The sequence below is a fragment of the Acipenser ruthenus genome, chromosome 10 (assembly GCF_902713425.1).
Source record: "Acipenser ruthenus chromosome 10, fAciRut3.2 maternal haplotype, whole genome shotgun sequence".
Lineage (NCBI taxonomy): Eukaryota > Metazoa > Chordata > Actinopteri > Acipenseriformes > Acipenseridae > Acipenser > Acipenser ruthenus.
Window position 1 is genome coordinate 33,126,702 of NC_081198.1, and position 24,333 is coordinate 33,151,034.

At 39.0% G+C, this 24,333-nt stretch overlaps 2 protein-coding genes across 2 annotated transcripts; one reads left to right on the forward strand and one right to left on the reverse strand.

Moving 5' to 3' along the window:
- Window positions 1–421: 421 nt before the first annotated feature.
- Window positions 422–10,603, reverse strand: LOC117403378 (keratin, type II cytoskeletal 8-like). Its single transcript, XM_034005494.3, has 9 exons — window positions 10,162–10,603; window positions 6,781–6,989; window positions 6,249–6,309; window positions 5,386–5,481; window positions 4,801–4,965; window positions 4,394–4,519; window positions 2,599–2,819; window positions 2,119–2,183; window positions 422–1,024 (listed from the first exon to the last, which is right to left on the reverse strand). The coding sequence occupies exons 1-9, from the start codon at window positions 10,438–10,440 to the stop codon at window positions 1,017–1,019; spliced, it is 1,230 nt and encodes a 409-aa protein (XP_033861385.3). The 5' UTR covers window positions 10,441–10,603; the 3' UTR covers window positions 422–1,016.
- An 847-nt stretch (window positions 10,604–11,450) lies between these two features.
- LOC117404033 (keratin, type I cytoskeletal 18-like) lies at window positions 11,451–19,117 on the forward strand. Its single transcript, XM_034006671.3, has 8 exons — window positions 11,451–11,942; window positions 13,288–13,370; window positions 14,002–14,158; window positions 14,803–14,967; window positions 15,346–15,471; window positions 16,054–16,274; window positions 17,637–17,665; window positions 18,800–19,117. The coding sequence occupies exons 1-8, from the start codon at window positions 11,535–11,537 to the stop codon at window positions 18,895–18,897; spliced, it is 1,287 nt and encodes a 428-aa protein (XP_033862562.3). The 5' UTR covers window positions 11,451–11,534; the 3' UTR covers window positions 18,898–19,117.
- Window positions 19,118–24,333: the final 5,216 nt, after the last annotated feature.

The window sequence follows — 24,333 nt, forward strand, 5'->3', positions numbered from 1 at the left end:
GAAGCCGCCCCTGTGAACTCTGCCAGTCTTCTGTGCAGGGTCCGAGGCTGGGACACTGCACAAATCGAGCAGAAGATCTCATCGTCTAAGGCAGAGGAGGGGTGCTGCATCCCCAAGCACTTAACACACAACAGGTGCTTGTCCTGTGGGGGAAGCATCCTTCTACAGGACGTGGAAGGGTAGAACTTAGTCATGGTGCTGCCCGGAGCGTCTGCAGTAGAGCTGTCTGAGGCTCTGAAGCACAGAATGTTATGGGTTACATAATTCTACAATTCTTCTTGTAAAACACAGATTTTGAAATGCCTATTGCCATTACATTGTCTTTTGTACGCTGTATCTAAAAAAACAAGATGCACTATCTCAATTATGTTATGTTTGGAAATAATTTTAAATAAATCAATATTAAAACACTCATGGTCATTACTTCCCAGATCAAGTGGAATCAAAGACATCTAGTACCCAATTCTGTTGGTACATTTACAGAGCAAGGCAGACAACACAGACAATAGTACAGACGAGGCAGAGCATGCAAGCGACTTATTTATTCAAGTTTATCACATTTCTACAGTGTAGATTATATTTTCGCATTATTAGTCTATAGAGAGCATTATACAAGAGTGTTATACAGGGTGTAAGTCCAACTGAATAGCACCTTGAGCCATTTTAGGTTTTTTTTTTTAATAATGAAATTATAAAATCAACAGCAGGAGTTATGTATGGACTGGCTAAGCTCAAAAATAAAATATGACTCCAAGTGCTATTCTAGTCTTAAAAAAAAACCAAAAAAAAAAACCACCACCTGAGATTTTTTTTCCCCAAAATACATGTTTAAAAACGAAGCAGCCCGCTCGTCGGGATCCTCAGTCCTCAGAGAAGTGGGAGGACTCTGAGATCACCTGACCGTTTCTGGTCTCAATGGTTTTGATGAGCACAGCTTTCTTGGGGGGTGCTGCTCTTGAGAGGTCCAGGCTTCGGGACTGCACCAGGCCATCTACGTAAGCAGGGCACACAGGGGTTTAGAAATCTGAGCAAAAAAATGAAACAAGATATATTTTAGCAGGGTTTCCTTTCAGAAGCTTGAAGTCACACACAATAATTACTACACAGCAAAATATACAAACTATTCACAATACACAATCCTATTCAATAGACAAGTCTCTAATGTTAAAATGATACTGTAGTAAATGTAAGTCATGTAGTGTAACTGCTTTATAAGTGGACTTTGTTGATTAACTTCATTAATCTGTGCTTATAAATGTTGCTTGGCACTAGTTTTGAGCTGTGATGCAAGCTATTCAGTTTATTTTAAGAGACAAAGCATTAAACAATTGGGATCAATTGTGTCTTATTATTAGCATTGTTATTACTATTACAAAATATGTCTACATGTCTAAAATCAAGCTTTTACTGTGCGTTACTGACACATGACGGAGTGTTGCTGTTAAATGCATGTTTTTGTACAGTATCTGTTTAACTATAATTAATACAGGGATGTGTGCTGCATATAAAATGGTGAAGTCACTTTTAGTATTCTTTTAATCTCACGCATTACATCTTTTACAGACTTGTCGTTCACTTTGATTAAGGGAAAGGCAATTTGTTCTGCCAGTAAGCTAAAAGTTACCTTACTGGTAATATGACCACTCTTGTTGTCAAAAGAAAACTACATTTAAAAGGAGTACTTCAATTTGCAATATGTACATATTTCATATCCTGCATTAATGTAAAAAAAAATAAATAAATAAAAGATTTTAGCACAGTAATACTAGGTCAATATGAGGTTGAAAAAATGTAATTGTGACTTTCATATTTTTCATATTTTGGTGGTCATTTTATTTTGGATTTTTACATTTTGTGAAACAGTAATAGAAAAAAAAAATAGTAATTGCAGGCTAGAAGTTGAGCCAATGGCATTCATACTGTCTTCCTTGGTACTGTCTTATCTCCCAGAAGCCATTGCAAGCAACAAGTAACCGTTGTGTCTCCTGTGAGTCACAAGGATATGTGGCTCTCTCATGCATCCGGCTATCAGTAAATCATGCAGGTAAAGCATGGATTAGTGGAAAACAGTTACTCACATGAAGACGAATAATTAAGAACAATTATGAATATACCCACCTAGCTGGTCAATGGCACTGAGTTGAGAGTCCTGGCGGGGCCCTCCTTGCTGGTGGGTTCCCAGTCTAAATCCATAACAAAGAAGGGGTGTCAGTAACAGACTGTACACAGTGGATTACCACAGCATGGACAACAGCATATCAAAATACCTGCTCATAGAGACTCAAAATAATGTCCATACTAAGTTTCATCACAAATGGGTAAGTGACTCTCTAGAGCTATGTAAAAACTGAATTGTGAGCAACATACATACATACAAATGACAGGCTAATCTATATATACACACACTCAAGAACTTGGCTGTGTCTTCACCATATTTATTTGTAGTTTAGTTTACTGTTAACTGAAAACCTGGATATTCTGTGTCACCAAATGAAAATGAGACACTAGTGAATAAGCCTAATGTGCCACCTAGCCCCCCTTATTCTTCGCCACAAATATTAGAACTTGATGACTTTTCTCAGTGAAAAGTTTTTGTACCTGCTCTCCTCCCCTTCCAGGAGCTTCCTGTAGGTGGCAATCTCAATTTCCAAGGCCAGCTTGAGGTTCATGAGGTCCTGGTATTCGCGCACCTGCTTGGCCATGGCTTGCTTGGCACTCTTCAGGGCTGCCTCCAGCTCACTCACACGGTTCTTGGCGTCTGATACTGCAAGCTGTCCCCGCTCCTCTGCCTCTCCAATGGCCATCTCAAGATTGGCTCGCTGGCAGACAGACAAACAGATTTGTTGAGAAATACTTTATATGTTTCCAGGGTTTAAGGCCACCATGGAGAGGAAGTAAAGCACTGGCTGAAGTGTTGTAATTGTTGTTGAGGAATAAAGTACCATTCCTGTTTAATTACCACCTAAAAATACTTCAGGGAAGGCGAGGTCAAATTGAAAGGCTGTTTATAATTAATGAAATAAGGCTTGGTAGTCATAAACCTTTTTTGTGTTTTTTGTGGAAAGAGGTTTAGTTTATGCTTTTGTTTTAAAAACCCTTTAAACACTCTTAACGGGTCTATGACACACTTGTTAAAGGTGTACTACTCCATCTGGTTTTAAAAGCTTTTTTTAAATAGCAGTAAGCATGTGTTCCTACCAGGGGCACCTAACTTTGTTAATAGTGGGTGGGCAAAGATAAAGAAGAACTGCCAAACACAGCAAGGTGAAATTCTTTTGGTAAGAAGCTCTGGTAAACCTAATTTGTACTGTTCAATCTTTTTCAAGTTACTGTTTTTGTAATAGTAAACCCACAACATTGGACAAGTAGCACAAGTAGCACCAAATGGCAAAACCAGTTCTTGTGGCATATCTGCACAATGCTGTACCTATAATTCCAACATGCAGCTTATTAAAGGGAAGTGCTAAACAATGTCATCAGACATTGCTGAGCTCAGTTATCAGAGCGAAACCAACTGCTACAAGACTTTCGGAAAAGTAAACGCTCTCTTAATCCAAGTTAAAAATAACAGAAGTTGGTGGGAATTGAACTTAAACTTGTTCATGGCCCTGCGGACACATTACCCTAATTATTTATTTTTTAATAACGGTCTGACATTCTCTCTTCCTTACCTTTTTTCTTTTAATAATGGTCTGTACTCTCTCTTCCTTCAGATATTTTTGCGAGTAATAAATAAAAAATATATGCTTATATTTCAGTATTAATATTTCGTGCAGTAGTCTCCCTGACTGCCTGCCAAGTTCACATTCACTTAACAACGTTTTTTCTTACTGTTAGCCAATGTTAACCATGGTGCAGACCTTGGGTCAAACCAATATGTTTGTGTAGGGAAAATTTATTGTGATTATTGTTTATAAATGTGGCCCATCCTCTGAATACTTTTCCATTTTTAGATTTTAAAGATTTTAAAGCAAACCAATGCCAAACACAACAAGGCACAATACATAATGAATAAAAAAAAGTGGAGGAGCAAAACATAGCTTAACCTCCCCATATTCAAAGTAGGGGGCACGTGCCCCTCCTGCCCCATGGGTTAGGCGCATAGGGTTCCGACTGCTAAAACTACCTTGCGGGAACAAAACAAATGGACGGTCAATACAGTATGTTAAAGCAAAGTGCATAGAAGACTTATTGAAAAAAACTACAGTAACCGATAGTGTGTGACTGAGACTGCTTGACAGCGACTGACAGTTACTATTAACAAGGTGCTCAGTGTAAAGTGGTTTCCCAGGAACAAGTAGTGCTTTCCAGTTCTCTTTTCCAGGCAGGTGTGTTTGAAGTGGTGTTGGGAGTATTTTCAGGGTGTGGGTGTAGTCAACTCTTTCACACTCACTCGATTCTTCAAGCCCTCAGCCTCAGAGTTGAGTCTCTGGATGAGACGCATCATTTCTGCAATCTCATTCTTCACTCCCTTCAAGTCCTGGTTGTACTTCCCAGCCTCAGCCGCCATGTCATCCACCTGGAGACAATGGAGGAAATGCCAGTTTACCAAATGACCAAAATCTGCGAAACAGACTTGAGATGAATAGTATGTGAGAACGTTCCAAGCGTACAGCTGCCATGTATAGCAAAAAAAAAAAAAAAAGCACATAATATAATATTTCCATTTTCACAGGATAATGACCACGCTTTAACATAATAATTCTCGTGAAAACAGAAATTAGCATAAAACTGAAACTACTACGTTATAAGTTTATTACCTCGTATATACTTTGCTCTACATGACATTACGTTGCTGACCTTGTTTTTGTACCACTGCTCAGCTTCGTCTCGGCCTCGCACTGCGATCCCCTCATACTGCATCTTCACCTCCTCCACGATTTGCTTCATATCCAGACCACGGTTGTTGTCCATCTCCACGGTAACTGCTGTGTTGTTAATCTGAGATTGCAGCTCACGGATTTCCTAAACCAAAACGGGAGGAATAACACGTTAAAAATTTAAAATGTCATGCTTTAATTAATGATTCACTAATGTGGTTAATTCACGGTTAGTCCAACTTGGTGTTTTCAATGTCTCTTTTTATGTGTCCCTCTTTTTAATGAAAATAGTACACTAAAATAAAGGTTTGTTATGAATAGAAAAGCATATAGATGGATTTTGTGACAAACATTAAAAGTAAAGCAGTATTCAATAGATTTCTAAGACAGCAAGCATGTGACCATACGAAACTCGGGCCTGCACACAGATGTTCACCATCCTAAAACACTATATCATGAACTACAATCCTATAACAGTACATCATGAACTACAATCCTATAACAGTACATCATGAACTACAATCCGGGAATTTTAACAACAGGCAACAATCAGCTGGCTCTGTACCTCATCATAGAGCTGCTTCAGGAAGGCCAGCTCGTCCATCAGGCTCTCTACGGTATTCTCCAGATCCACCTTCTGGAGGTAGCCCTCATCTACATCCTGAAAGGCACAGGCAATACATTTTCAATTGCTGGGATTCTACATCAGTTTGGGATAAGACAAAAGAAACAATAAAACAATAAAACTGCTCCAATTCAGATTCACTAGTCTGATAACATAATAGAGCTTCGTCAAGGGAATGTTTTCTAGAAATTAAGTCACGTTTCCTGTAGAGTTGATTCTGATTGAGAGGCCTCCAGCTACAGTTAACTATTCTGAGATAGTTCTATTACAGTGATGCAAGATCCTGCAATACAGTCTAACAGGTGTAGTGGAATAGCCTACCAGGTGAAGTTCGAAAAAGCCTAGTAACATCTAAACCACTAGGAACATAGAAATAAACCATTAGATTATTGCCTATAAAATTAGATCTTCTTAGTATGGGCACATGAAGGGATGAAGAATGGAAGAGCCTTGATGGGAAAAACATCATCTTGTCCTTCCCAGACTCTGAATATGTTCCTTTGAAGACGCTTATAAAAAGTGTACCACATTAAATTTGCAGGGTAATTTTTCAGTTCTCATGCTTTTCTCATGTATATTATACCTTTATGACACACTTTGTTTATTACAAACTACTTATTACACAGTTTATGACTGAGTTTGAATGAAGTCACCTTATTTCCTAGACGCTCATTGCCCTTGTGCATGTGGTGTTCCCATACAAGCAGGTGGCTGTACTGTACTTGAATTTAACACAGTAGGATACAATACAGTGACCACTGCCATAATGTTTTTGCTTATTGCAAGGATGGAAAGCTCCTTACCTTCTTGCTGAGCACAAACTCATTCTCTAACTGAGTACGCCTGTTGATCTCATCCTCAAACCTGTACATTTAAAAGGGAAATAAGTCTGTTGCAGTCTTAGAGAAGAAGAAGAAGCAAACACTTGTATTAAAACGTCAGTATTTTTCTAAACAAGTGACTGTTCTAACAATTGTAAAACTACAATGACTAATATTAGTGCAATAAACCAAGCCTTGGTTAATAAACGGCACATATTTTAATTGATTGGTGTAAAGTGTTAAAACTGGACAAGCTGACAAAGATCTGTGTTATCCATGGAAAGCCTCTTCTGACAATATTTTGCAAGGCCATTTGGGAGTTCACCATGCCTTTGTCAGTCTTATACTGCAGTTACCAAAGTGAAACATGGTTGTGACAATGCTTTACCCCACATATTTATGATTTACCATGACCTGTTTTGACTCGATGTTTTACTAGGCTTGCTTTACTCAAGTTTGTAAACCCTACTGCATTTAAACAAGCCAATCCCTCTGAACCTCAGAGCGCACCCACTTGTTTTTGTTGTCCTCCACCAGTGCCTTAGTGCGAGCCAGCTCCTTCTCCAGTTTGTCCCTGTCATTGCTTAGCCTGTCTCTCTGGCTCGTCAGGTTGTTGCCAAACGCGGCCACAATTTGGTCGATGTTGGACTTGTAGTCGCCCTTCTCTAGCATGATCTTCAGCCTGGTCTCCAGAACCTTGTTCTGCTGCTCCAGGTGACGCACCTGAGGGAAAAAGCAACTCTCCTTTACCTCAACTCTTTGACTGTGCCCTTTTAACACTATGTTACAGCCTCCTTTGAAATATCTTTATAAATGGATGTAGTTATTGCAACGGAATACGTGTCAACAAGGCCTTTTTCTGGCCCACGGCTGACTTGAAAATATGTTTATTGATGGTTCTGGCAGATTAAGCAATAAACAATTTCTTACAGGGGCAGGGGTACTACAAGACAGGAATGTTAATTGAGTACCTGGAGGGTGCTAATTATTGAGGCAATATTAGGAGTAAAATAGGTTTCTAGAAGAGCTGCTTGTGTATTGCATCTGTTTTTCTATTTGTTATCTTTGTTATGTGCAAACTTTGTTTTATTATCTGTAATGTTCTTGGTTTGTCTTTAAAATCCCTGTAGAATTCTGCGAAGGACAGGTGTACTTTACTTTACTGTATGTTGGGTGGAATTTTATTTCTAGCATTGTACTTAAAACTTGGCTTGGTAACCTGGCTTTAACGTTATTTAAATGGGAAACACAGCATAAGTTTGAGATAAGATGACACAATTGATTCTTTATGTAGAATTGCAATATATATTATGCTCTGTGCGTTCTGCTGTAAGTCTCCTAAACTAGTGCTATTGTAAGCTACATTACAGTTGGCTACATCACCATGACTCAAATAATTCCAGTAGTGGTCAAGGTTGGTATGTACTTAGTTCTGGAAGCACAATTTTTTCCTAATTATATTTTGTTATGCTGATAACGTTTTACATGAAAATGCCTACTAATTAGGTAATAGCCTTCTGAAATATGTTTGGGGCTTAAAGCATAATTACTGTTTTTGAAACAAAACCTCCCACACTAATAATCACTGTGGCCAACCTGTCGAGTAGGAGGAGGGCACGCCTGTCTGGAAACTAGGGCCCCTTTGAATGAGGAAATCCTAGTTTGGGTGGGCAGAGACCAGCACTGTAAATAACAATCATAGAATGTGGCAGACCCTGACACCTTCAGCAAACAGGGGCCACCCCTGTACCATTCACACAAACAAGGTGTATAGTAATATGAAATATTCCTTGTGCAAACAATAAAGAGCAGTACATTTTACAGTTGGTAATTTTGCTATTTTCCCATGAATTTCCCATGGTTATACTATGCATTTACCATAGTTGACTATAGTTCGTCATGTTTTGTAATATGCGTCACCATACTTCTCTGGGCTTTACAATGCTTACCTATGCTTTATTACCCTTGCTATGCTTTTACTATGGTAAACTTTTATAAGGGACAGACATACACTTCTCTCTGTCCATAAGATGGCGCTGTAAAACCACAAACCATGCAAATTCTAAGGTGTGGCAGGCGTATTGTGTTTTTCCCCCTTTTTTATAAGCCCAGGCATTTCATGAAAATGTTCTCATTATAACATTTCTTTCTTCCGTTGTTTCTTGACGAGATACAGCAGAGCAATGTAATTTATAACAATGTTTGTACTAAGTAGAAAATGCATGCCTGTGGATATTAACACTTTCTCCTTCTCTGTTGTTGAAATCATAAGTTATCTACGTGGGTAGCCATGAAGGTATCAGACCAAACCATGATAAGGAAAGCATACCTTTAATCAAATAACCTGATTGAGACAGTCAAGGTAAACAATCAAACAGACTCAACAAATTATGCTGGCTCCATCTCTACAATATAATCATGTAAAATGTTCTTATGCAAATATACATTTCCTTAAGAGAAGATGGAAGCGGCTAAGCCCTCTGAACTAGTTTGTTGTTGGTAAGACAGTAAAATTTTAGGCAAATCCTTGTTATCTTAGTATGTCTGTCTGACTAGCATGTATACCTATTTAACCCTACATTTGTCACAGAGTGAAAGATGCAATACATAGCACACACTTCTGTGTAATCGTACTGTCTCTCTTATGACTGAATATTTTGTTATGCAGTCACGATAGTCAAGACAATAATAAACTCAGAGGGCTGTACTGACAGTATTATGGTAGATGTATTTAATTATTGTAATCCCTGAGACCAAAATTACAGAAAACATTGTATAAAAAGAAATAAAACCAAATATAATACGTGATAGTAGATAGATCGATCAATGACCAGCATTTACTCAATAGTTAACGGCCCCTGCTGAGAGAACAAGGATGAACGAGGCGTGATAATAACACAAGCCTGCACTTCTCTCTCGCTCCACAAGATGGTGCTGTAAGAACCCATACCTTGCAGGTTCTGACGTGTGATAGGTGTTTCATAGATGAGCTCCTCAAATGGGAAACTCTAAGCGGTTTAAAATTAATATACTTCCTACCAAAAAATCTGTGTCTACTTAAATTTAGATTATTATACTACAATTGTTTAGCCACTTCAGTTTACAAACTGTATGACTGACATGACCACATTTGTTGCCTCAGAGGCACGTAATTGTGATGCAGAGAGCAAACACAGAATCAAATATGCTGATGTTCCTAAAAGTGCTTTAACACAATGGACGATTGATTTCTGCTATTAGACTCTTCCCCAAAATAACAAACAGTGGAACTACTGTTCCAGCCGTGCGCTGCCAATCCCCATAACCCTACACTGTTCAAACAGTGTTTGCGTTTTCAAGTAAACCCCTCTCTAATGTTGCAGTATTGTGCAAATACCACTAACAATGACTACAATAGGCGTCTTAAAATATCCCAGACTTAATGACAGGTAGAGCAGGTGTACACATAGCATCTCAATACCTTTTCCATATACAAACAAGTTGTTTGATAATATCACAGTGCCAAGGAAGTAATCGTGATAACAACGGCTAGTTAGAAGTGAAAGAACATATACAATACTTTATTTGTGATGTCTAAAGAGCTCTATGGCTATTTAACCTTTTTGCAGTAGAAGCAGTCGAATGTAGTTTAGAATCGGACCAGTGTTGGGAGTTACAGGATGGCATCATGCAGTAGCTCTTGTATGTTGCGAGTAATTACTACAGTTTTATGTGACCCTTAATATTATGCACATTGTATTAAAAAGGCTCAATGAACATGTTAACTGCAGTAGCAACGTTTTATAACTATTTAAGGGTGTTGGTTTTTGGTGGGGTCACCGCGTTTACTATATACACAGATAGATAGGCAGGTAGATTGATAGACAGCTAGGCAGAGCTTTTTGCTAAGACTTACCTTGTTAATGAAATCTGCAAATTTGTTGTTTAGTCCTTTTATCTCCTCCTTCTCCTGGGTTTTAATCTGGTGGAAACGGGGATCTATTTCGGTGTTGGGAGGGTTGGAGAGCAGTATCCCAGCAGAGGAGACTGGGGTAGCCCACGAAGCACTGATTCCAGACGGTCCAGTCCTGTTGCCGGGGAAGTAGGCGCTGTTTACTCGGGAAACACTCATTTTGTTGCCCGGAGAACTGTAAGAACGGCTGCTGAAGGTCCTGGCACCAGTATTGTAGGCCATTTTGTGTATGTTTGTGTGCTAGTGCAAAGAAATACGCACCTGCTCAAAGGTTTCTGACAGAACTGTGACTATCCCGTAGTGGCAGAAATCATCTGGTTATTTAAGGTCTTTTCAGCCACTCCTGTCATCAATTATTCATATGTTCCTTCCCACAAAGCCCCTCCCATAATACACTCAAGTCGTGAGGGCTCCACCACCACCCTTGTTGCAGGAAACTTAGAGTAGGACTCAGTGCGCCTCCCCTTTGATTAAATATTGATCAGCACACCTGGAACGATTGGATACAAGATCCGGCTTATACTGAACATTCAGGGATGTGTTTATTAAATTGCTTATACTGCATATGTTTATGGTATAAACATATATCAACATACATTGAACATATTACCTATTCCTACATATTCTTGTGTCCTATGATTGAGAAAGAAGTTGTATTCTTATTCCTGGTATTTATTTATTTATTTATTTATTTATTTATTTATTTATTTATTATTATCTTTTGATATATCTATCCTGTTATGTTAGCTTTTAAGAAAGACTTTTAATCGTTTTGCTTATTAGTTGCTTATAAGGCGCACATCTAAGCGTTGCAATTTGCGCCATTCCTCTCTCCCTTGAGTTGGGCACTTTACAGGTCTAATCAATCAAATAATAATAATAATAATAATAATAATAATAATAATAATAATAATAATAATAATAATGTGATAAAGTTTAAATCGAAAGCAAAATGCGGTACTATTATTGCCTATTGTCCTCAATCAATGCTTGCAAAGTTTGGGTAATATTTTTGGTAACTGTTGTCTTATCACCTGCACATGTAAACACACCAACATTATCTGTATTCTACACACATCAGCGCTTTCACCATCCAATATTCGTGATCTCATCTCTACAGTCTGCTTTTAGGGGCGTCTCCGCCTCTCTGATTTGTTGAGTACTGATGTATATTCATCATGGTTACAGGTATACCGGTGTATATAAGCGGTAGCAGAGCGCCTAGGCAGCTCCACACCTGTTTAGGTAACCCTGATCTATCTTCATACTCACCAGAGCTTTGCCAGTTTAAGATAATCCATCCTCCCAAATTCAACATGTCCTTCACAGTGCGATCCTCAGTCGCCCCCCGCTCATTCTCTAGTACCAGCATCTCCTCCGGCATTCCAATCCAGAGTGCCCTCCGCTCCAGCGCCGCCAGCATGTTCGCTGGGGTCGATGGAAGAAGTTATCGGATCTCGGTGCCCACTGTGCGGGCAGTTAGCAACAACCTGCGCAGCAGTCTGGATCTCAACACCGGGAGCTCTGCTCTTCTCCACAATAATGAAAAGGAAACCATGCAGGGTCTCAATGGGCGCCTGGCCGGCTACCTTTCCAAGGTGCGAGGACTGGAGGAAGCAAACAGCAGACTGGAGGACCAAATCAAGGAGGTCATGTCGAGGAGAGCACCCACCGACAGGGACTGGAGCGCCTACGAGAAACCGCTGACAGGCCTCAGGAAACAGGTAAATACTAAATAATAAAAACACACTTTGCAAGAATATACTATAGGGGCCATGTTTTTAATCACTGTAATTATTGTGTGTGTGTGTGTGTGTGTGTGTGTGTGTGTGTATGAAATATATGTAAATGTATTTAATTGTGTTGCGCACAAATTGAGAGCTGCATTTCATAATTCAATATTCTTTGAGTGCGGCATGCGGGACATTATTCTACAACGGGTTAAATTGTACAGCATTTGTGTAAGTTTACGTACCGTCTACATTTCCCAGATGGTTGTATCTCAATATTAAATAATAATAATAATAATAATAATAATAATAATAATAATAATAATAATAATACTAATAATAATAATAATAATAATAACAACAACCTTGTATGCCTCTATATATTTTTGTTTTTACCATCACTTGTTATTTTCTTAAATCTTTAAATTAAAAAAAAAAAAAGTTTCTAAAAGGTATAGTATAGCCCTCAAACTAAAGAACAGCCATCAGTAAAATGTCCTAAACATACAAGTTTAAAATCTTAGCCCCGTAAAATGACCAATTTGCAGTATGTTTTTTTTTTCAGAAAGCAGAAACTCTGTCACTATTTTTATAATAGGGAAACGTGTTATTATGATGATGATGATGATGATGATGATGATGATGATGATGATGATGATAAAACATGAACTAATATTAGGGGGAGCTGATAAGGTAGGGGAAGAACCACACCCTCGCATAGATAATTATCGTAAATGTGGTTGTTTATTGATTTATTTAAAGATACACATCGCTTTTATATTGTAAATCAAGTTCGTAAAAACCAAACACACAGATACATTATTATAGTAATTATTTACAGTTATTTTTATTTTGATGCGTGTTTTGAGCGTCGAAGTACCTTATAGTAAAAAAAAAAAAAAAAAAAAAAAAGAAAAAAAAAATTAACCAAAATTTGTTTTTAATCTTTTCCATAATTACATTCTTAAATAATTGGTTTTACATAGTAGGTCTACCCTACAGAGTAAAAAAAAATACTGTGATAGTCAGTTCTTACATTTGCTGGGGCATATTTATATCTGAAGTGTAGTTTCTGACAAATATCACACCTGCACAAACAGTAGGCTACAGTTTTCTGATATTGTGAAATACATGTACAATAATACAATGCGGACAGTTAATAACAAACTATTGCCTTTGGGGGGCAGTGTTATGTTACCATATACATATTACAGTACATACTTTGGATTATGTTTTATAGGATCAAAACCTTTATAAGCAAGACCCTACTTAAAAGAACAACTGTTGCATTGTTCCAATGCGTGTAGCTGGATGTAACCGGCATCCTCTTCCTTTGTAGGTCAGTGACATGGCTCTGGACAATGCCAGGCTGGTCCTGCAGATTGACAATGCCAGACTGGCTGCTGATGACTTCAAAGTCAAGTGAGTTCGATTCAAACCTTTTTGATCGATTTGTTTTAGAAAACAATCTTTACGAGACTGAGCTTCAGTAGGTAAGTAGCGAATGCAAGGTGAATTAAGCAATTGGCACAGCTTGAGCAGACCGTTTGCTTCATGCATTCTCTTTCATGTTAAGATACCCTGCACATTATCTTATATAATAATCTTTACAATGGCAAGAAACTATTAAAATGTATTCATCCTGAAAGGTTGTGGTTACAGTTTTTGTAGTTGATTCTAGTATAATAAACACTTTAGTCTTTATAATAGATAAGTAGGGTTCTCAGATGCTGGGTTTGGTGTCTGTAAGATACTGTGTAGATCATCAGTTATCTTTAGCCATGGCATATATTGCAGTCTTGAATGAATTCTTCTTGCATCCAAATCCCAAATGCATTTTTTTTCTTACCACGACATATCATGTGAAAGATGAACCTTTACAAAATATATACTGTAAATATTATGGGTTACATTTATTTTGTTTTTTTAAGAGCATTTTACAGCATCAGTGAATCACCCTGGATTACGTAAACCACATATTCTTGGTTATCCTGGTTATAGGTTGATAAAACCAGGCCTTTAGCATACCTGATGCATTTGCTCCCCCCTGCAGGTGGGAGGCGGAACTGGCCATGAGGCAGGGGGTGGAGCAGGACATCGGCGGACTGCGCAAGATCATTGATGACACAAGCATCGGCCGCATGCAGCTGGAGAACCAGATTGAGTCCCTGAATGAGGAGCTGGCCTTCCTCAAGAGGAACCACGAGGAGGTAATGCTCTAAATATGACCCCTGTTTCTTTGCATTCAGAATTCATTCATTTTTATTTCTGGATTCATTATAGAATCCAGATGGATTGTTTTTCAGTATTCTTTCAAAATCATTTGCTTATTTTGTTTCCGTGGTAGGATTTTTTTAAAATGTCAAAACAAATCTTTCTGGTATCTGTTCTGAATCCAGTTTGCATACAAGTACTAGTAATTTGGAATGAATGCTGTTCAAAGGGTTTTGTGGAGTTACATAATGTTTAATGAAGGACTCAGAGGCTTTCATGCATTTATATGTTTGATTAAAGAAGTACTTTGCCAATTTGTGGCTCAGTTCCAGCCCAAGACCTTGTCTCAACCAACGCAATTCAGTAATGAGGACTAGTAGTTGCCAACTAACCAGATACCAAGACTGACTTTCCTAACTAGTTTGTAACTTGACTGGACAAAATTCAACAAACGTTTTCTGCTTAAAACTCACAAAATATATTTTATTGTTACATCTAGAATACCAGAGACTCAAGTTTTTTAGCTTTTAAGAAGACACAATTTTATCCCGTATGAAATGTTATGAACTAACTTACAAGGGACATTCGTGTATTCAAATCAGTTACTAACCATTTCCTGTCGCTCTTGCCCCCCTCACAGGAAGTGGCCAGCATCCGAGCCCAGATCTCGGACTCCAGTGTTTCTGTGGAGGTGGACGCCCCCAAGGGTGTGGACCTCGGTGAGACGATCGCACAGATCCGCAGCCAGTATGAGACGGCTGTGCAGAAGAGCCGCGAGGACACTGAGGTCTGGTACAAAAACAAGGTAAGAGAGCACAAGGCCTGGTTGTGAAACTCGGGCCAGAATGAGAGAGATGGAGACACTTGTGAAAGATCCATATAAATTTACCATAGTAACAATAACAATGGTAAAATGCAATTTTACAGCAATTAAACAATCTTATCCAAGGTAAAAGTCAAAGCTTGTGTTAATAATATAAAGACTTCATGAAAACAGCAGTGATTAAATGCATTACAGGTGGAAAAGAAATACAGAGTGTAGCATAATACAGTCCTAGTAGGGTTATTGTTATTGTTGAAAAAAATCTGTACAATACTTCAATGCTGTGTTTCTTTGTGAAGCTTATGAAACGCATTGTAAACGTGCTGCATGTATTCAGCGTTACCTCTGTTTGTGTTGCAGTTTGAGGAGCTGTCCACAGAGGTCACTCAGAACACAGAGGCTCTGCAGTCAGCCAAGAGCGAACTGAATGACTTACACCGGCAGAAACAGGGGCTGGAGATCGAACTGCAGACACTGCGTAACACGGTGCGATTTACCTACCTCACCCTCTACTAGGAGCTGAGAGACTGAGCAGCTCAGAGTCAGTGGTGGTCTAACCCCTTTTTACTATAGGCATTTATCCTGTATTTAAGCACTATGGGTCAAGTTCCCAAAGCTGTTTACATCAAAATTGTAAGCATATTTTTTTTTAAAGGGAAAGTTCTAAAATTAGGAAACAAAGTTAAGCTATTAAATGAAATATCTTCATAGTTATTTCTTGATTATTGGGTGCTTTGATTTGAGATTTAAGAATCTAAAAGATACATAGGTTATTAAACATAATTTTACTTGCACTTAAAAGTACACAGTAAGCCTTTAACAATAAAATACGACTTTTCTGAGGAATACAGTGTTAGTAGAATTTTAAAATCTATTGGGCAGTCAAATAGTAGAGAGAAATTTTAAGTTAAAATGGTTGCCCTTTTAATTACAATCAAATTAAAAACAAATAGCAAATGATAATGAATTAGCCAGAAAGGTGCATGTGGGAGCTCTCTGACTACCCCCATAGCTGTATACTATGGCCTGTGGTGTGATAAAACCTCTCTCTAACCCCTGTTCTTCCAGAACTGCTCGCTGGAGGACACACTGCACGACACAGAGGACCGCTACAACATGGAAGTGGGCAAGCTGAACCAGGCTATCAGGCGGCTGGAGGATGAGCTTGGGCAGGTGCGCACCACCACGGAACGCCAAGCCAACGAGTACACCATCCTGCTCAACATGAAGATGAAACTGGAGGCTGAGATTGCTACCTACCGGCGCCTCCTAGAGGGCGAGGAAGAGAGGTGAGAGGCAGGCAAGATTCTTTGTCACAACCTAAGATACAGTTGCCACATCACCAGAATGGATGACAAGTACAGTTCTCTAGCTATCTTTTTAAAGACTAAAGCAAATCCATTTATTTTTGCTATTCACTATACTTGTTTTGCATACCTAGTTAGGAATGAACCACACTGAAAGTAAGCTATTTAAACTGTTTGTAGCTTGTCCCATGTTTTGCATGCGGTTTCCTAGACGAGGATGCTGTAATTATGGGGGATCTCTTAACTCCTATCTCTATACAGGTACTGGAATTCTCTTCTTTGCGAGTTCTGACAAGTACATTGCTGGAAAATACGGGAATAGCTTTGGCATCAGCAGGTCATCAAAAGGAATAGAATATAAGAAAGTTTTAGAAAAGAGAAATGGCTGTTGGGCCAATCAAGGCTCTTCCCTTGTTTGCACACCAATCACTCCTACTTAAGGGATCTCATTTAATAGTCTTTTAGATCCTGCTAAGTCACCTGGTAGGCCATGCAGAAGGACAATCATTGTTATAATATAAACTTATTTACATTGACAGAGTGTGATTCTACAGAATTGTAGTCAATCATAGCCAGTAGCACAGCTTCACGCTGATTTGGCCCCCCTTTTACCACGGCTATCTGTTGCCAGACCATGCATGGTATATGGCACCACAGCCAAACTGTTAAACTCATAAACATTTTCATTGCCAGACAATGGTATAATGTTTTTACTGAAAGTCTGTTGTGGTTGGTACTGTCTGCAATCTGATCAGATGTCATCCCATAATTTCCTTTCAGGATTTCTTTGCGTACTGGATAATTCTTTGCACAAACTCTCATTTTGGTGTTTTAAGCACTGTATTAGGGCTGGACTATTTATAGGCCTTAAAAGTCGTTTAAATAAAACGTGATATAAATTTAAGCAGTAATGTTATGCTAAAACAGTAAATCATGATCACAGTTTTTGATTGTTGTATTACATCTTTAAAACGGATAGATACTACGTGTTCATGTCAATCTGTTAAGGTTTACTCTTTCACCTTAGAGAAAGACTTAGGAGGTCACAGAGTCTTGTCTATAATTGCTTCTTACATGAGATGAGTACCCACAATTCTAGCCATTGATGTTCTTTCCCTACTTGTATTCTGCTCCTGCTTCTTTTGGTCTTATTGTAATTCAGAAAAAGCTTACATACCGTGGAAACTAGAAGATATAATAGCAACATTATGCCACCCCTTAGAAATAACAGCACTGTTGTTATACCGTAGTTACACAGTGCAAATGCTTCAGCTTTTCTTGCAGAAGGCATGTTAACTTCATTCCACTGACCCAAACACATTTTTTTTGTTTGTTTTTCTGCAGAGCTGAGCCACTTCTGCAAGTGAATGCGGGTGAGTGTCTTGAGAAAACGGCTTTTTTCTTTAATGAAGTAGCAGTTGCTAAAAAAACAGTTCCATACATGTTCTCCACCTTGTGCACCCATTCATTATATCTGTCTCAAATGTGAAGTTGTGAAAGAAACATGTATTTTTATAAAACCTGTATTTTCATTCTAAATCATGGTAAAGAAACTTCATGCTTTCATGGTTGATTTCACTGGGAGGGTACAATTGTCCCCACCCCTTTATTGACTTCTTGTCAATAGTCAATCAGCCGCTTCCTATTGTGAATGACCTGCTTTCAGTGATCCAAAAGACTGGGGTGAAATGATCAAGGAGGCAGTAACAGACTTCCTGGAATTAAAATGAAAATACATGTTTGCTGTAACACACATTCCATTAAAAACTTCACATTTGAGACCTACTGTATGTTGCTATGGAAGTGCAAAATAGGTGAGATTTATGGAATTATTTTGTTAGCTACAATTAGTTTAACAGAGTTACATCTGATTCTATTCAGCCCAGTCAGAAAGCTATAGATTAGTTAAATGCCTGTAATTAACATTGTTTAGTGTCTAAGCATATCAACAGTCTGGAAAAAAAAAATAAATAAATAAATAAATGATTTAATTATAGCACCATTTCATAGCCAGGCATTTTATTGTATAATACAGTTGCATGAAAATGATACAGGCCATTATAAAGCCAGGATCAAAAGCAGCACAATGTAGAATAAATTGGGATAACAAACATCCTGATCATTGCATTTCAGTTGATAGGGGAAGCAGAAGGCATTGAACGCGTGGGGGCAATTTCACTCTCCAGGTGAAATGACAAAAGAATACCTGAAACAGACTTCTTAAACCTTGTGCCTAGTGGATAATGAAAATACTGCACAATTGAGACCTGTATAACCAATTGAGGTGCACAAGTGAGATTTATGAAATTAAACTACTTTAATATATACCCCATCCTGTTAGAAAACACTTATGTCCATTCATCATCTTGTAGGGGTGTTTCAGTATCTTGGGAGCTCACTAGTTTAGCAGAACAGTCTCCTCATGTCAAAGGTGGACCTGGTATTCTTCTTCCTACCATGTATATGAAATGCAATACTCACATTTCCTTTCCTTGTATTTGTTTCAGAGCCTCAACGGCAGTGTATTAGGAGGGTGGTAGTGATAAACCAGGAGCTTGTGGACGGGAAGGTCGTGTCTCAGAAAGAGGAAGAGATTGAGCAGTAAACTAACACAAGCCCTGTTCCTTCTATTATTAACTTCAATATAACACATGGGTTTAGGGGTTTTTAATACATGCTTTTTACTGCCTCTGCTCAAGGCTGATCTTACGCTGAAACAATAGTGTTTGCCTTTCTTAAAATAACATAAGTTTGATGTGGTCAGGTTTCAGGTGTTTTCATTCATTTGTGCCTTGTTCTTAGCAATAAAGATGGGTTTCAATTGATACATTTCTGTCTTCCTTTCATTATTCTCTAAATAGTGCACAGCTCATGCTGCATTTTAAAGCCAAAGAGCCTTAAAAATAAAATTCCTTCAGGTCTGTTTACATTTACTATGCTGTTTACTGCTTTGTGTGCAGTCCTGTTTGTTTACATTCCCCGAAGGTAGTTTTGACTTTAGGGACATAAGCTTACTCCCCCTTGATACATGCTTACCACTGTGGCATTTTATACTGTAAGCCAGACAAACCTGCTCCTGTGATTACTTGCAGCAATAGTAGGTTATGAATTACATATTCATAAGGCAAAACTAACTAGAATGGGGTGTTTTTGAGGACAAAAATAAAGCATTCCTGAAGTGAAAATGTAAGAGGAATGATATCTCTGACACAATGGTTTATTAATCTCAAAGTGTGTGGTCTATATCATAGATACAATATGAACAGAAGTTAAAACAACATTACAGTAAAACACAAGTTTATTGAGACTGTGTACCACATTCTAATTAAGCGATAAAGCCTGTCGATGCGGGCTCTACCGCGTGGAAGATAACCGCGACTGGTTATGCGTCCCGAGCCGTAGGCGAGGGCGCTAACGAAAGTCAAGATAATCTACCACATGGTAGAGCCTGCATCGAGAGGGCTCTATCACTATTAGAAAACAATTTATTTCTTAATTTCTCTTTTAAAAAAACTTTAAAACTTATATTTACCTTGAACTGATATTTCACCGGGTAACCTTCCGCTGAGGAAAATAACATAATTAGAATATAAAAACGACATACACATAAAGAAAACATTATTATTATTATTATTATTATTATTATTATTATTATTATTATTATTATTATTATTATTATTATTTGGCTAATATATTTATTTATTGGAGTCTTACTCTTTTTTATTATAATTTATCTGGACATGATTTTAAATGTAATTCACAGTTAAGCTTCAACGTTCCAGCGGGCATCTATGCAAATTAGAAGCCCGCAAGATCTGGAAGCTGATTGGCTGTTCGCAACTCAATCGTTGTCTAACACAATATAGAAGATATATGTGCTGTCTCTATACAGCTAAAACCTACAAAGTTAAATGACAGCAATATAAGGCTTTAGCAGTGCACAGTGGCAGATTTGTAAAATGACTGCAACAAAAGGTATAATACTCACAATAAAACTTGAACAAAGGCATCAAAGAATACAGTTGTACACTAAATATAATGAAAAGCTGTTTTGCAGCTTTAAGGTTCATACAGCAACACCAATGTGTTATCCAGTCACAGTTGTTTTTAACTTTCCACTGGCTTTTAATTAACACTCTAAGGACCAATTATACTTAAGGACTGGATAAACCAGCACAAGTCAGATTACTAATTTTCTTTCAAGCTCAAATCAACTAGTCTTGTGTTTCTCAAATGCGACCACCAGGCTGATTTCATGTGGGCACAAAAGACCGTCAATAACTGTGCAGTAAACCCTAGCCTTGTCAACCTTACAGAAGCATCGGTAACAACAACTGCATGCAGCTTTCACTCAGTCCATCCCATTGTCGTGGTTTAGGCTTTGATTCCTCCTATTGCCCAGCCCTAATGTCTATTTGTGATATTTACTCTGTGCAGCCACACAATTCTTGAGAAACACTGAACCAGTTCAGACTGATAAACTGCTGCATGGAGGCTACCATTTTGTATTGATGTACAAAGGGATGGATACTGGAAAATCAAGATAGTCGTATATCTGATCATATTTGTCCACCGTTTTCTTTTATCTTACACTCCCAGTCTATAGATGTTTTGGATTCTCGATTTTATACAAATATTCTTTTCAGATACTATGCAATTATTACAAGATTATCTGGGCCGTCTGTATGTGACACTAGTAAATCAATTGCTCTTGCCAATTGATTATGGTGAACGATTGTACCAAGTGGCTTCTCAAATCTCTACATAGATGTTTTATATAATTGACGATACAGATTTTGTTTGAACACTTTGGAAAATTATCGAAAGAAGCACTGGTATACTTCACTGTATAGATGTGTATCCAGGGCGGCAACCTTATATTAAATTCAGTACTTTAATAGAAAACAAGTACAGTATGTGCTTTAAGATCATCACAAGATTTGACATTTTCAAATGCTTTGTATTAGTTATAGGACATTAAATGTGTTAGATCTATGATGTGTGGGGCTATGTGCAATTTTGGTAATTTTGTTAACTTACAAAAATGTTAATGAAATATATTTGGGAGCTTTTACATTTACATTAACTACTTCTTGTTAGTACAGAAAGAACACCACCTGATATAGAATTATCAGGAACAAGTAAGCCATGCAAATAAGCCATGCAAATTTCTATATCTCAGATATCTGCAAACTCTTTAACACCTCTCCCTCCCACGCACCCCCTCCTGCTCCAACCCCTACACCCACTACATCTCCTACCAACTCGCCCTCCTTCTCCACCTTCTTGCCCCTCTCAGACTCTGACCTCTCCTCCCTGCTCCAGGGTCACAAACCCACCACGTGTGCCTTGGACCCCCTCCCCACTCACCTCTTTCAAACTGCTGCTCCTGCTCTACTCCCCTTCATCTCCTCCCTCCTCAACACCTCTCTACTTTCTGGTCTCTTTCCCTCTGCCTTCAAAAAAGCCTCTATCACTCCCCTCCTCAAAAAACCTACCCTCGACCCCACCTCCCTCCAGAGCTACCGTCCTGTCTCCCTCCTATCCTTCCTCTCCAAAACCCTCGAGCGGACTGAACACCGCCAGCTCTCTGCTTTCCTGTCCAACCACTCTCTGCTTGACCCTCTCCAATCTGGCTTCTGCTCTGCTCACTCCACTGAAACCGCCCTCCTGTCTGTCACCAACTCACTTAAGTGTGCCCAAGCTGCCTCTCTCTCCTCTGTCCTAATTCTCCTCGACCTCTCTGCTGCCTTTGACACTGTTGATCACTCTATTCTACTATCATCTCTCGCTGACCTGGGGATCTCTGGCACTGCTCTGGCCTGGTTCTCCTCCTATCTTTCCAACCGCACTTACCAGGTAACCTGGCGTGGAGCAACCTCCACACCTCACCCTCTCTTAACTGGAGTCCCCCAAGGGTCAGTCTTGGGTCCTCTCCTGTTCTCTCTCTACACCCGCTCCCTGGGCCCCCTCATCGCATCCTATGGTTTCTCAAACCATTTCTATGCTGATGATGCTCAGATTTTCCTCTCCTTCCCCACCTCTGACTCCACCATCTCCTCCCGTATCTCTACCTGTCTGTCTGCAATTTCCTCCTGGATGCACTCGCATCACCTCAAACTCAACCTCTCTAAATCTGACCTCCTTTTCTTTCCCTCCTCCTCCCCCTCCTCTGATCTCTCTATCTCTGTTCCTCTGGAATCTACCACACTCTCTCCCTCTTCCTCCGCTAAGAACCTCAGAGTCACCCTGGACCCTTGCCTGTCTTATTCCCAGCACATCTCCACTCTGGCACGCACTTGCCGATTCTTCCGAGCAACATCAGAAGAATCCGACCCTTCCTCACCAACTACGCTACCCAGCTCCTGGTCCAGGCCTTGGTACTCTCCCGCCTAGACTACTGCAACTCCCTCCTGGCTGGCCTCCCTGCGTCCACCACCCGTCCGCTCCAGCTCATCCAGAACTCTGCTGCCCGCCTGGTGTTCTCACTGCCTTGCTTCGCTCACTCCACTGGCTCCCGATCACCGCTCGCATCCAGTTCAAGACTCTTGTACTAGCCTACAGATGCCTTGACCAGACTGCATCCAGCTACCTCCAGACCCTCATCTCTCCCTACACCCCCACTCGACCTCTCCGCTCTGCCTGCACTAGAAGACTGGCTCTACCTCCACTACACTCCCCTGCCTCCAGAGCCCGCTCCTTCTCCACCCTTGCTCCGCAGTGGTGGAATGACCTTCCTACAGATGTCAGGACTGCCCAGTCCCTGACCACATTCTGGCGCCTCCTTAAGACTCACCTCTTCAAACAGCACCTGTAGAACTCCTCTGTTTGTATCCTGGGACACTATCACCCTTCATTTAAATGTGCTTTATTTTGCTCTTATCTGCCCCCTATTTTACTGCATTTAATCCTGTACTTCAGAATACTGTAATCTGCCAAGTGTTTAACCTGTAGTATTTTGTATTTAATCATATCCTGATGTAACTATCACTATTTAATCATATCCTGATGTAACTATCACTATTATCTGCTGTATTATTGAATTGTGGTTTGTCACACTTGTACTTTGCTTGAACAAAAGTTATTGTATTTCTTGCTCTTATTGTATTAGTTGTATTGTAACACTTGAAATGTATTTGCTTACGACTGTAAATCGCCCTGGATAAGGGCGTCAGCTAAGAAATAAATAATAATAATAATAATATTGAATATTGTTACTAGGCTACCAGTACACACGCAAGTGGTGCCAGACCCATGTCCCTGGAGTTCAACAAGGCTCATTAACTCTACACAGCATCTTAATGAAGGGTTGGAAGCAAATCTAAAACTAAAAAATGAGTAAGAACCCCAAAGGCTGAATGCCATGATTCATTTAACAAGGGTTTTAATTTACTTTCACTCAGATAATCTCAGGACCAGGTTAATGAACAGCTTAATATAAAGAAACACATACCTGCTCTCATCTCACAAAAGTTTACAAGTTTGTTTTTATTTTACTCTGGTCAAGTTTTATTTCAGCATAAAATCAAACAAAAGAATGATGATCCTAAAGAATACTGCTCATTAAGACGTGCAATAATGTATCTACTGCAGCACTGCAGACAATTTAATGCATTAAAAAACCACAGCCATACACTCTATTAATCTTGCAGGTGTAGTTTTTTGACCCCCAAAACAAATTACTGGAAACTGAAAGTCCACGATACAGCAGCTTTTTTTGGCAGCAGTATTATATTTTATAATGCAAGAGATTTTCTGCAAGTTTCCACCTTCCCTAAATAAAGGCTGTAATCAGAGGAATTGTCAAGTATCCTAAACAACTAAACAACAAATCAATGTCTTCTTGTGCCCATGGCCAACAAACTTTGAGGACCACTGGAGTAGCTATCAGTATGCAGTTCATTATGACAGTACAGTTGCAATAATAGGTTAATTTGGAATACATGTGTGTGAATTAGCATGCGTAGACAAACTTCAAAATAATTCTATGATAAACATTTACAGCTATCTATCCCCCCCAATGTTTAATATATATATTTCT